Source organism: Emys orbicularis, chromosome 25 (assembly GCF_028017835.1).
Source record: "Emys orbicularis isolate rEmyOrb1 chromosome 25, rEmyOrb1.hap1, whole genome shotgun sequence".
In the NCBI taxonomy this organism is placed as follows: domain Eukaryota; kingdom Metazoa; phylum Chordata; order Testudines; family Emydidae; genus Emys; species Emys orbicularis.
Genome location: NC_088707.1, coordinates 13,084,763 through 13,096,765, shown reverse-complemented (window position 1 = coordinate 13,096,765; position 12,003 = coordinate 13,084,763). Strand labels below are relative to the sequence as shown.

Below are 12,003 nucleotides of genomic sequence, written 5' to 3'. Positions count from 1 at the left end.
GATGGTCTAGATAATACTTAGTCCTGCCACAAGTGCAAGGGACTGGACTAGATGACCTCTCAAAGTCCTTTCCAGTTCTATGATTCTATGAAAGGTGCAAATGGAAAAATTATGATTGATTATTCTGTTTATATGCCTGTATCATCTTTGTATCTGAAGTTATGGATACTGGCTATGTAGTGGCATCATACCTGGGTTGTATTCCTGGCTAACGCCCACCAAGTAAAATTTACATTAAGACTAGACCGCTGTGTGTTGATGGACCATCCAGGACACTTAGTTCTCACAATGGGCCATAGAAGAAACTCATTCTGCCCAGATAGCTCTTTCTGTGGACACCTCGGCAAGAATATGGGTAATGGCTGCCCATGTGAGTCAAACTATGTAAGAACATGTGCTATGCTCATGTGACCTAGGACTCCATCTTGAGCCAGTAACTTCCTACAGACTGAACTGTGAGCTTTGTTTGAAACAGTCCAATTTCCAGGAACGTGGCAAAGGATATAAAAGACCCCTGAGCTCACCATTTTGCCTCTTTCCTGCCCTGAGATCTGGACTGTGGATTTACAACCAAAAGGAGCATTTTGAACTATGGACTGAGGAGCTTCCAATCTTTTGGAAGCAACCAGAGAGACTTTACTGTCCAATCTCTACCGTCACTGCTACAAACCTGAAACAAGGACTTTGCAATTATTTGTATGTATATGATCTATTAACTGTTATTAACTCTTTTTTTTTTCTTTATTAAACCTTAAGTAAAAACTAAATGATTGGAAACAGTGTGATTATTGGGTAAGATCTGAATTCTATATTGACCTGACTCTGTGGCTGATCTCTTGGGATTAGAAGACCCCAATGTTTGATTAAATTTGTTTTCAATAACCACTCATCAGAGAGTCTAGGGTCTGGATGGTGAGACAGGCTGGGAAGCCTAAGGAAACTGCTGCATCTGTGGCTGCCTGTTAACCAGTGTGGTGAGACAGACGTTTACTTTTGTTAGTGGCTTGGTGAATATGAGAGAATAACCACCCGTTTGGGGTGAGCTTGTCCTCTTTCTCAGCCAGTTGTCCTGAATTTGGCATCTTCAGCTGTGACCCACTGAGGCACAGTGACTCAGCCCTCCTCGGAAACCTTCAGCCAGGGCCGGCTCTAGGCACCAGCAAAACAAGCTGGTGCTTGGGGCGGCACATTTTTAGGGGCGGCATGGCCGGCGCCAGAATGCCGCCCCTAAAAATGTGCCCCGGCCGCCCTAGCTCACCTCCGCTGCTGCTGCCGCTCGTGCGCGCCACGGCACGCGAAACAGCTGATTCGCACGCCGCTACTCGCCCTCCCAGGCTCTCAAACCTGGGAGGGAGGGGGAGATCCCGAGTGGCCGCGGCGCGGGCGCCGCTGCTCCCCCTCCCTCCCTCCCAGGCTTGAGAGCCTGGGGGGACGAGGCAGGGCTGGGGATTTGGGGAAGGGGCGGAGTTGAGGCGGGGCCGGGGGTGGGGTAATTAAAAAACGGGGGGGGGGGGGCGGCCAAAATTGTTTTTGCTTTGGGCGGCAAAAATCCTAGAGCCAGCCCTGCCTTCAGCAGAGGATTGCAGAGCACCGCCATGAAAGTTTCGTCAAGATCTCTATGGCGGATTCACAGGACATCCTGCTGCACTAACTCTAGCGGGGAACAAAAAGCCAATAGCAACTCCACCTCTTGCTTGTTTCACTACCTCTTCTAGCACAAGTCTAAAAGAGTAAATCAACAGATGTCCTGCTACTTTGCGGGTTCCAACCCTGTAACGTCAAAGCAAACTGCATACTCACCAGAGGCACCTTCCCCTGCATCAGGCTTGCTAGGCTCAACTGGCTGGACTCTGGTGGAGTCGAAAACATGTCCTGGCTTGCTGCGCTACTGGATCCCTGGTTATTTGTCCCCCATACTCCACCTCCTTCCTCCTCCTCGCTGTTCACGGCAGGGGGCTGTGATTCTAGTTCCTCTGAAGTAATCACAGGGCTCTTGGGGTGATGGTGGGGTCTCTCCAAAGATGGCTTGCAGCTCTTTGTAAAACCAACAGGATTGTGGCTCTGCACCCAATCGGTTGTTGGCCTCCCTGGCTTTCTGGGCCACCTATCACAGCTCATTGACTTTGTCATAACTATAAAGGGAAGGGTAACAGCTCTCCTTGTACAGTACTATAAAATCCCTCCTGGCCAGAGACTCCAAAATCCTTTTACCTGTAAAGGGTTAAGAAGCTCGGGTAACCTGGCTGACACCTGACCCAAAGGACCAATAAGGGGACAAGATACTTTCAAATCTTGGGGGGGGGGGGGGAAGGCTTTTTGTTTGTGCTCTTTGTTTTGGGGGTTGTTCGCTCTTGGGACTGAGAGGGACCAGACTTCAATCCAGGTTCTCCCCATCTTTCTAAACAAGTCTCTCATATTTCAAACTTGTAAGTAAACAGCCAGGCAAGGCATCTTAGTTTTACTTTGTTTTCTCAACTTGTAAATGTACCTTTTACTAGAGTGTTTATCTTTGTTTGCTGTACTTTGAACCTAAGACAGAGGGGGGTCCTCTGAGCTCTTTAAGTTTGATTACCCTGTAAAGTTATTTTCCATCCTGATTTTACAGAGATGATTTTTACCTTTTTCTTTAATTAAAAGCCTTCTTTTTAAGAACCTGATTGATTTTTCCTTGTTTTTAGATCCAAGGGGGTTGGATCTGTATTCACCAGGAGTTGGTGAAAGGAAGGAGGGGGGATGGTTAATTTCTCCTTGTTTTAAGATCCAAGGGGTTTGGATCTGTATTCACCAGGGAATTGGTGAATGTCTCTCAAGGCTACCCAGGGAGGGAATTAGCTTTGGGATGGTGGCAGCGGACCAGATCTAAGCTGGTAGTTAAGCTTAGAAGTTTTCATGCAGGCCCCCACATTTGTACCCTAAAGTTCAAAGTGGGGAAGCAGCCTTGACATGAGCACAAACAAAAACCTTCCCCCCCCCCCCCAAGATTTGAAAGTATCTTGTCCCCTTATTGGTCCTTTGGGTCAGGTGTCTGCCAGGTTACCCGAGCTTCTTAACCCTTTACAGGTAAAAGGATTTTGGAGTCTCTGGCCAGGAGGGATTTTATAGTACTGTACACAGGAGAGCTGTTACCCTTCCCTTTATAGTTATGACAGACTTTCATGTGGCACTGCTGCTCCCTGGGGGAGTCTTTCTTCAGCATCCCCTGAGCAATCTGCTCGTAGATGTCCACATTTCTAGAGCTGGGTCTGCACACCCTCTTCTCCCCACAGGCCCGGGAGATCCAATAGCTCCTGTGTACTCCAGGTAGGAGCATGTCTGCAGCGTGTAGTTGGCATGGTCAGCTGGGCAGTTACACACACACACACACACACACACACACACACACACACACACACACACACACACACACACACACACACACTGAAGAGATGCTAGGTGTACTCACCAAGACAGGCAACCATGAAAAGGAATTTAAAAAATTCTCAGGGCTCTAGAGGGGAGGGGCAGTTCCTGTCCACAGACTCCTGGGCAGTGGAGATCACAACAGTGACCAGAGCCATCAGGATGGGGCATGGGGGACATTTCCTGAATGCCAGTAACAGTCGACATAAGTAATGCCATGTCTATGCTATCACTGTGTCATTTTAATTACGTAGACCATGACACTCTGCCGTAAGGGGAGGTGGTGGTGTTACATCTGTGTAGTGGGGCATTGACACTGGCAGGAGTGAAATTTTAAGTGTAGACACATCCACAGCTCGGTTGATGTAAACTGCCTTGCATTGACCTAACCATGTAGTGTAAACCGGGCCCTAGCTAGCCGTCCACTGCGTCTACACTGAAGCACTATAGCAGTTTTGCTGCACCGGTGTAGGGTTTCTAGTGTAAACAAGCCCTCTGTTTCTCTCCCCAGACCTGGAGAAAAGTGTGTGTCCCTTCTACCAGCAGAAGTTGGTCCAGTAAAAAATCTTACCTGACCCACCTTGTCTCCAATCAATATGTGCCTGTTTGATAATGTTGTAAACTTTCTTTTTTCAAATTTAAAAAAAAAAACCTTTTTGGCTGAAACAATTTGGCAAAATTAACCCAAATGTGTTGACCCAAATCAGCATTTTTGGGCAAAAAAGTTTACACGGAGAGATGTCACCGGCTGTATTGGTGGTTTGGTTTAGTTCTCTCTATAAGGCCTGTATTTGCCCTGATAACCATGGCTGTGAAGTCCATAGGACCATGTGGTGGGATTGTAATAAACTCCTTTCATGTGGCTGTTCCAGTGCATAGAAACAGCTGGACCAAGTGCTGGGGGCTAGCCAGGATCTGGGGAGATCTAGGGTCAGTTTCCAACTCGGCCACAGGCTTCCTGTGTGACTTTTAAAAAGGAGGCGCTTGGGAACTATAGACCAGTCAGCCTGACCTTGATACCTGGGAAGCTCCTAGAGCAACGTATAAAACATTCAGTTTACAAATAGCCGGATGAGCGAGTCCTCATGTATTTACTGAGAACAAATCATGCTAAAGCAGCTTGATTTCTTTCTTTACAAGGTAACTGGTTTGGTGGATGGGGGAATGCAGTAGACCTAATATACCTGGACTTTAGCATGGCTTTGACACCGTTCCACATGATTCTCATAAGAAAGTTGGAGAAATGTGGGCTCGGTAGAACTATCATTAAGGGGATATATAATTGGTTAAACAAACAGAGTAACTATTAATGGAATGATGTCAGATTGGAGGGAGGTCTCAAGTGGGGTTCCACAGGGTTCGGTTCTGGGTCTGGTGTTATTTAACATATTTTTATTAATTACCTGGATGTAGGAATAGATAACATACTGATCAAATTCGCAGATGAGACAAAGCTAGGGGGAGTTGCTAACACTTTGGAGGATAGAACGAAAATTCAAAGGTATCTTGATAAATTGGAGAACTGAGCTATAGATGACAAAATGAAATTCAACAAAGATAAACGTTAGGTGCTACACTTAAGGAAGAAAAAACAAACGCACAAAGACTGAATGGGGGATAACTGGCTTGGCAGCAGCACTGCTGGGAAGGATCTGGGAGTTGTGGTGGATCACAACCTCAACATAAGGTTGGGGGGAGGGATAGCTCAGTGGTTTGAGCATTGGCCTGCTAAACCCAGGGTTGTGAGTTCAATCCTTGAGGGGGCCATTTAGGGAACTGGGGTAAAAATCTGTCTGGGGATTGGTCCTGCTTTGAGCAGGGGGTTGGACTAGATGACCTCCTGAGGTCCCTTTCAACCCTGATATTCTATGATTCTATAAGTCAACAATGCGACGCTGTTGCAAAAAAGCAAATGCATGCTATGCCTCTGTTAATGCAGCCTAAAATTGCAAATCATGGGAGGTGATAGTACTGCTCTACTTTGTGCTGGTTAGGCCTCCGCTGGAGTACTGTGTCCAATTTTGGTTATAAATGTATAAAAAGGATGTCGAGAAACTGGAAAGGATCCAGAGGTGAGTGACAAAGATGATCAGAGGAATGGAATGCAGCCATATGAGCAAAGGCTGAAGGAACTGGGTATGTTTAGTTTGGAAACAAGGAGATTAAAGGGGTGGGGGGAACATGATAGCTGTCTTCAGATATTAGGCTACCTTAAAAAAGATGGAGAAAAGTTGTTCTCTGTTGCCACAGAGGCAGGACAAGAGGCAGTGGGTTCAAACTCCAGCAGAACAGATTTAGATTGAATCTCAGGAAAAACTTCCTCCCTGTAAGAACTACAGGACAATGGACCAGACTGCCTAGGGAGGTTGTGGAAGTTCCTTCACTGGAGCTTTTCAGAAGGAGGCTGAAGCCATCTGCCTTGGATGATTTAGACACAACAAATCCTGCATCTTGGCAGCGGTTAGACTAGAAGACCCTTGTGGTCCCTTCTAACCCTGTGGTTTTATGCCCTTGAGCAAGTTGCTTAGCCTCTCTGCCTCCATTTCCCATCTGAAAACGGGGAGAACAGCACTGCCCTGCCTCACAGGGGGTTGGGCGGACAAATCCATTAACACATGGGCTACATGTACAACTTAGGTCTATCTAGCTCCATTGCTCAGGGCTGTGGGAAATGTCGTGCCCTGTGTGACGTGGTTAGGTCGACCTAGCCCACATCGTAGATGCTGCTAGGTCAGAGGCGGATTTACTACAACGATGGAAAGCCCCTTTCTGTCGCTGTTGTGTGTACAGTGGTGCAGCTGACATATCCGGAGACGGTGAGGTGCACAGGTACTATGGGAATAGGAGCTGGATAAGCACCATAGTCAGTCAGACCAATGGTCCTTGTAGTCCCATAGCCTCTCAGATGCTTCGGAGGAAGATGTAAAAGCTGAATTAATGGATAGCTATGCAGTAACATGTCCATGGGGGAAGCTTGATCTGAACCCCTGGCTTGTGTCCTAAATCATGAAGGTTTCTATCCCTCTACTATGTCCATCCTAGCTGGGATCATTCAGGAAGATATTCCTATAGATCTTCAAGTGGTTCCCAAACTGGGGTTCGTGAAATGTTACAGGGGTTCCCAGGGGGAAAATTCCCTAATGGCGGACAGAGCTGTCCCTAGGGACCCTGGGCAGCCCGGGGCCAGCAGCCCGGAGTCCCTGGACTTCCAGGAGCTAAGCAGATCAAAGCCAGTATATCTATCACACTGAGGAGATTTAAACTTCAAGACTCCTTATAAGCAATGGAAAGGGAGGCGGATATTTTTTGCTGTTTTTAAAATTAAATAGGCAGCTAGTATTGGTTTTAAAATTATTATGAAGAACAAGTTTAAGCTTTGTTGTAACGTGCGTTGTTTGCCTGGACTGCTCAAGACCTGAATGCTTGTGTAGGAGGAACTCTTTGAGTTGGCTTCTTAAATACCTTCATGCTGTTTCACATCTGATACTCATTGATGAAACATAGGAGCCTTGTCTTATAACAGGCTTATTCAAAGTGATACAAGCTACAAAAGTGAGATCTTGTAAGAGTGTTGCTGTTTTCATAATGTAATAAAAATACTATAATGATAAATAATAATTAATAATAAGCATGTCACAAAACCAAAATTTTATATTTGCAAGATCACTGCTTTGATAATTTAAACTCAGGTAAAGGAGAAAATCCCTGGAAATATTCATTTTTAGGAGGGGGTTCGTGAGACTTGACATTTTAGTGAAAGGGGTTCACAGGTTGTTAAAGTTTGGGAACCACTACTATAGATCTAATCATTTAAAAAAAAAACACCTTAACTGAGGTCTTTGACTTGACATATTGTGGCAATGAGTTCCACAGGTTAACGCAGCTCTCTGTGCTTGTGCTTGAGCCAGAATTTGATGGTGGGGGTGTGGGGCAGATACCCATAATGCTCACTGTTTGTTTGTGTCAGTAATTGTGGAGTATACGCAGGGTCTCCTCTGTCAGAAAACGGGTGCACCTGGCCAGATAGTCTGCTCGGCAAAGGCACGGCTTGCTGAGGGACCCTGCTGCAGGAAGGAGTACCGTGGGTGACCGTGTAAAGAGGAGAATGCTCTCCCCAGGCTGCTGCTGAGAAAAGAGCGTTGGGTTTGATAGACTGGAAACTTACCAGTTTCCCAGCCCAGTTTAATGATTAACTGGTGTATCCCTCGGACTGCAGGGGAGAGCTCTGGGCCATGTTGAGGAGGAGTGGTCCATGCTTGCTCCTGAAACTCCTCATCCATGAACAGATGCTATCATCCCCCCCCCCCCCTCCCCCCGGCAGCTGAGGCTGCCGCACGGCTTGCTAGTTTCTGCGGACACACCCCATGGATCACAGATCTTGCTGAGCAGCCGCCGAGGCTGAGCCCAGCAGCTGCTCGCTTGGCTGATGTTGAGTGACCTTGCCGAGGCTTGGTCTGGGGTTGGTGAGATGTAGCAGGGTGTGCGCTCTGGGGGCGGAGAGGGAAGCTCGGGCTGACCGGCCGTGGACTCAGTCAGTGATCTTGGAGCCTCCAAGGGTTAATGTGGGCTGGGGATACTTTGTTGGGACACTAGGTATTTATAAAGCACTCGCTGCCCTTATTGGCAGACTCTGTGTGAGCCTAGAACTCGCCCCTGTGATTATTAGCAGGGTCCGAACTGCCCTTAGCCATAGTGTCTCTTCTTTCGTGCTGGTCGTAGCCTATAGCAGCACTGTAGAGGTTTACGAATGGCCTCGGTCAATGTGATCAATATACCTATGAGTAAGTACAGTCACATGAATTGTGACATGTAGCAACCTGCTGTATCCTTGTGCAGTAACTGGTCTATGAGCACGTAGACAAACAGCGTGTGATTGTGAAAATGCCGGCGATGCCAGACACGGGTACTTGAGCTGGGGTTACCAACCCCCTAGGATTGTCCTGGAGTATCCAGGAATTAAAGATTAATCTTTAAAGATGAATGTCATGTGATGAAATCTCCAGGAATACATCCAACCAAAATTGGCAACCCTAACTTGAGCTGCAGGCTTGACGCATACCTGATCCGTTAGAGGCCAGGCAGGAAGCTTCGCTGTTGGTGCTCTGCAGTGGGTGTGTTGTGGGGGTGTGTATCTTCTGTTTATTCTGCAGCATCAGGCCCTGTACCTGGCCTTACTCAGTTCTGGTGATGGCAGACCAGAGCTGATGGGCCAGTGGCTTGAGCTGCAGTGGCCTGTGGAGCTGGGTGAATCGTTTATTGCCTGAAAAATGCACTTTCGGTGGACTCGGAACAATTTGTGAATGTGACATGTTTGCCAAAAAGTGTTGTCAGGGAAGTGGGCACCATTCCCAAACTGGAGAAGGAAGTGGGTGCTGCCACCTAACTTACAGCTCTTACCCTAGTGCTGGGGCACTCACCCGGGATGGAAAAGACCCAGCTTCAATTTGCCTGATGCGGAGATGGCATCTGAACTTGTTTCCCACATTGCAGGAAAGTGCCCAAGCCCCTGGGCTGTTCTGGGGCGGGTTCTCGGTCTCTCCTGCTGACGCTGTATAAACTACTTGACTGGTCACTGGGCCAGAGAGCGAGCGTGGAGCTGACTCTTCGGTTAGGGCACACGCCTGGGAGTGGGGAGACCTATGTTCATATCCCTGCTCCAGTGACACTTGCATTATTTATCGGCAGTGGAACTGCTTCAACAGGAGAGTGTGAGAGGCACACACCAGTGTACTTCTTAGCCCAGTAGATAGGGCACTTTCGGGCAACGCGTGAGACCTAAGTCCAAATTCCTTCTCCATGTCAGACATGGGGGGAATTGAACCTGGGTCTTCCATGGTCCAGGTGAGTGCTTGAACCATTGGGCTAAAGATTATGTCCCTTCCTCCTCTGGCTGTTTTGACTCTAGCCCTCTGCTTTAATGTGAATAAGTGCCCAGAAATTAAATGCAACTGTTTAATTTCTGGTTGAAATGAACAAAAATGTTTTGTTCAACCCAAAATGAAATCTTTGTCAACCATTTTGATTTGCCAGGGTTGCATTCAGTTCCATCCAATCCATTTATTTTTAATTATTATTTTTTTGTTTTTGGAACGGCCAGCAAACCAAAAAAATCCGTTCTTCACCAGCTCTCCTGGCCAGTTCTCGAGCTGGTAACTGTGCCGTGTTCTAACTAGCAGCTTTCTGAAGCTCCCTCCGGTCAGCCCTTTGGCCACGGTGTCTCTCTGGACTCACCTCTCTCCCTGCTCTCTCCCCTTTCAGCCTGACCGGGAAGGAAGGTCTGACCCATCTTCCCTCACTGGGCCCCTCTGCGAACCCTGCCCAAGGGAAGGCCCACCTGAAGCAGTGTGACTTGCTCAAGCTGTCCCGTAAGCAGAAAAGGCTCTGCCAGCGGGAGCCGGGGCTGGCGGAGACCCTGCGGGATGCCGTCCGGCTCAGCGTCATGGAGTGCCAGTACCAGTTCCGCAATGAGCGCTGGAACTGCAGCCTGGATGGACGGACCAGCCTGTTGAAGAGAGGTACGCAGCAGCTGCTGGCCTGTGGTACAGAATCCCATTCTGGGCAGTAGCTGGGCCTCACCAGAGCAGGGAACCAGGCTTGAGTTTGGAGAACGTGAGTCTTTTCTGGGAATGTCGAGCCAGTGAAAGGGCAGGATTGATGCTCTTTGCCCACAGAACAGGCAGTGACCAGGCAGGCACTCTGCCCTCGCCACCGGGTTTCAGTCCACTCTCTAGGCCCATTCCATCCTTGGCCTCTCTCTGCTGAGGACAGCTATTGTAATGTGGATTTCCGACCCCTGGGAGCAGGACTGAGATTAGACTCCTTTCATGCAGGCAACTGAACAGGCCACCTGAGAGGAGCCGTCAAGAGTGGCTATTCACCTGAATCAGTCACCGAGGGGTGAAAGGTCCCTTAAACTCTGAGATCCGGCCCTGAATCTTTATCTTAAGAAGGGTTTTGTGTGTGTGTGTGTGTGTGTGTGTGTGTGTGTGTGTGTGTGTGTTCATTGCCTACCCAAATGGTGACTTGAGCACACACCACAGGTACCTACACGAGAAGATTCCTGACTGCCAAGGACTCCTTAATCTAGCAGAAAAGGGCAGAACAAAATCCAATGTCTGACAGCTAAAGCTGGAAAACTTCAGACTAGCACTAAGGTGCCAGTTGTTACAGGTGGAGGAATTAACCATTGGAGATGTGGTGGATTCTGTCACTTGGAGTCTTTAAATCGAGACTGGATGCCTCTTTCAGACAGATCTGCTCCAGCTCAACCAGAAGCTGAGCGGGATGTGGGAATTAGTGGGGCAGGTCCCCGGCCTGTGTTCTGCAGAAGGTCAGACGAGGTGATCATAATGGCCGCTGCTGGCCTTAGAATTGAAGCGGGATTTTCCTTCCTGCTCTGGCAGCATGATGGATTTCTGCCCTCCCACCCCCCAGAATGCGAGAACGGAGTAACACCAGCGCACGCTGGCATGTGAGGAAGAGGAGTGTGCGTGCCTGGGACGGGGGCGGGGCCTTAGCAGATGCCTTGACAGTCATTCTGTCTACTGCTGCTGCCCGCAGGTCGCTTGGCTTGGGTTGCCTAGCTTCCCCAGGGATCACGTAGGCCTAGAATTGGAAAACCGCAATGGTGGCTTAAAATCACATTGGGCCCCCCTCTGTACCTGGGGTCTGAGGGCTGAGCCCCTGCTCTAAGACCCAGAACGTCAGCTCGCCCTAAGAACATACAGGACCAAACCTGGCCTTGGCGTACGTGGGTGCAAGCAGTGAACTTTTGGCTGCTTACTCTAGCCCAGAGCTTGCTGCATGGTTTGTAAATGTGCATAATGTGGCATATGGGATGTTTAATCACTCCAAGCTGGACTGCTGGGCACACACATCCTTGATGATAGATAATTTTATTCCTTGAAAAAGTTTTAATCTCAAAAGCACACATCAACTTGACCATTGCTGAAATGCAACCAACTCTGGGGCAAAGCATGGCAGAAATGTAACAGCTGCACAGTCATGCTATGGAATAACTTAGGATACTTCCACCCTTCCAGTCCTATCTCCAAGTGAAACTACCAGGGGCCTTTAGGAGGCAGTATAATTAAGGGAAATGGGAATTGGACACCAGGGTTAACACTCAGACTCTCCCTGCAAGTGCCATGCAAGCATTAGTGATCCCAAATAGTCAGGACTGCAGGTAAATTTAATCTACAAGGTAGCACTTCTGGGAACACTGTTCCCTTTAGCACCCTCGGAGGTACTGTGCACTATTCATAGTCTTAAGGCCAGAAGGAAGCACTGGGATCATCTAGTCTGACCTCCCACACAGCACAGGCCAGAAAATGTAACCCAGGGATTCCTGCCTCAAACCCATCACTGCTGGTCAAGCTAGAGCATCCTTTAGAAAGACATGCAGTCTTGACCCCAAGCAAAAGGAAATCCACCACATCCCAAGGCAAGTTGCGACAATAATTAATTAGCCTCATTTACAAATGATATGAGCCTGATTTATAGTTAGAACTTGTCAGGTTTCAGCTTCCAACATTGGACCTTGTTCTGCCTTTGCCTGCTGGAAGGGTTGCCAACTTTCCAATGGCACAGAACCGAACACCCCCA

At 48.2% G+C, this 12,003-nt stretch overlaps 1 protein-coding gene across 1 annotated transcript in view; it reads left to right on the top strand.

Annotated features, from left to right (window-relative positions):
- WNT9B (Wnt family member 9B) overlaps positions 1 to 12,003 on the top strand; it is a 61,223-nt gene that overhangs the window by 39,560 nt on the left and 9,660 nt on the right. The window contains exon 5 of the mRNA XM_065422836.1: positions 9,658 to 9,914. Coding sequence (XP_065278908.1) covers positions 9,658 to 9,914 — 257 coding nt within the window. The remainder of the gene's footprint in view (positions 1 to 9,657; positions 9,915 to 12,003) is intronic.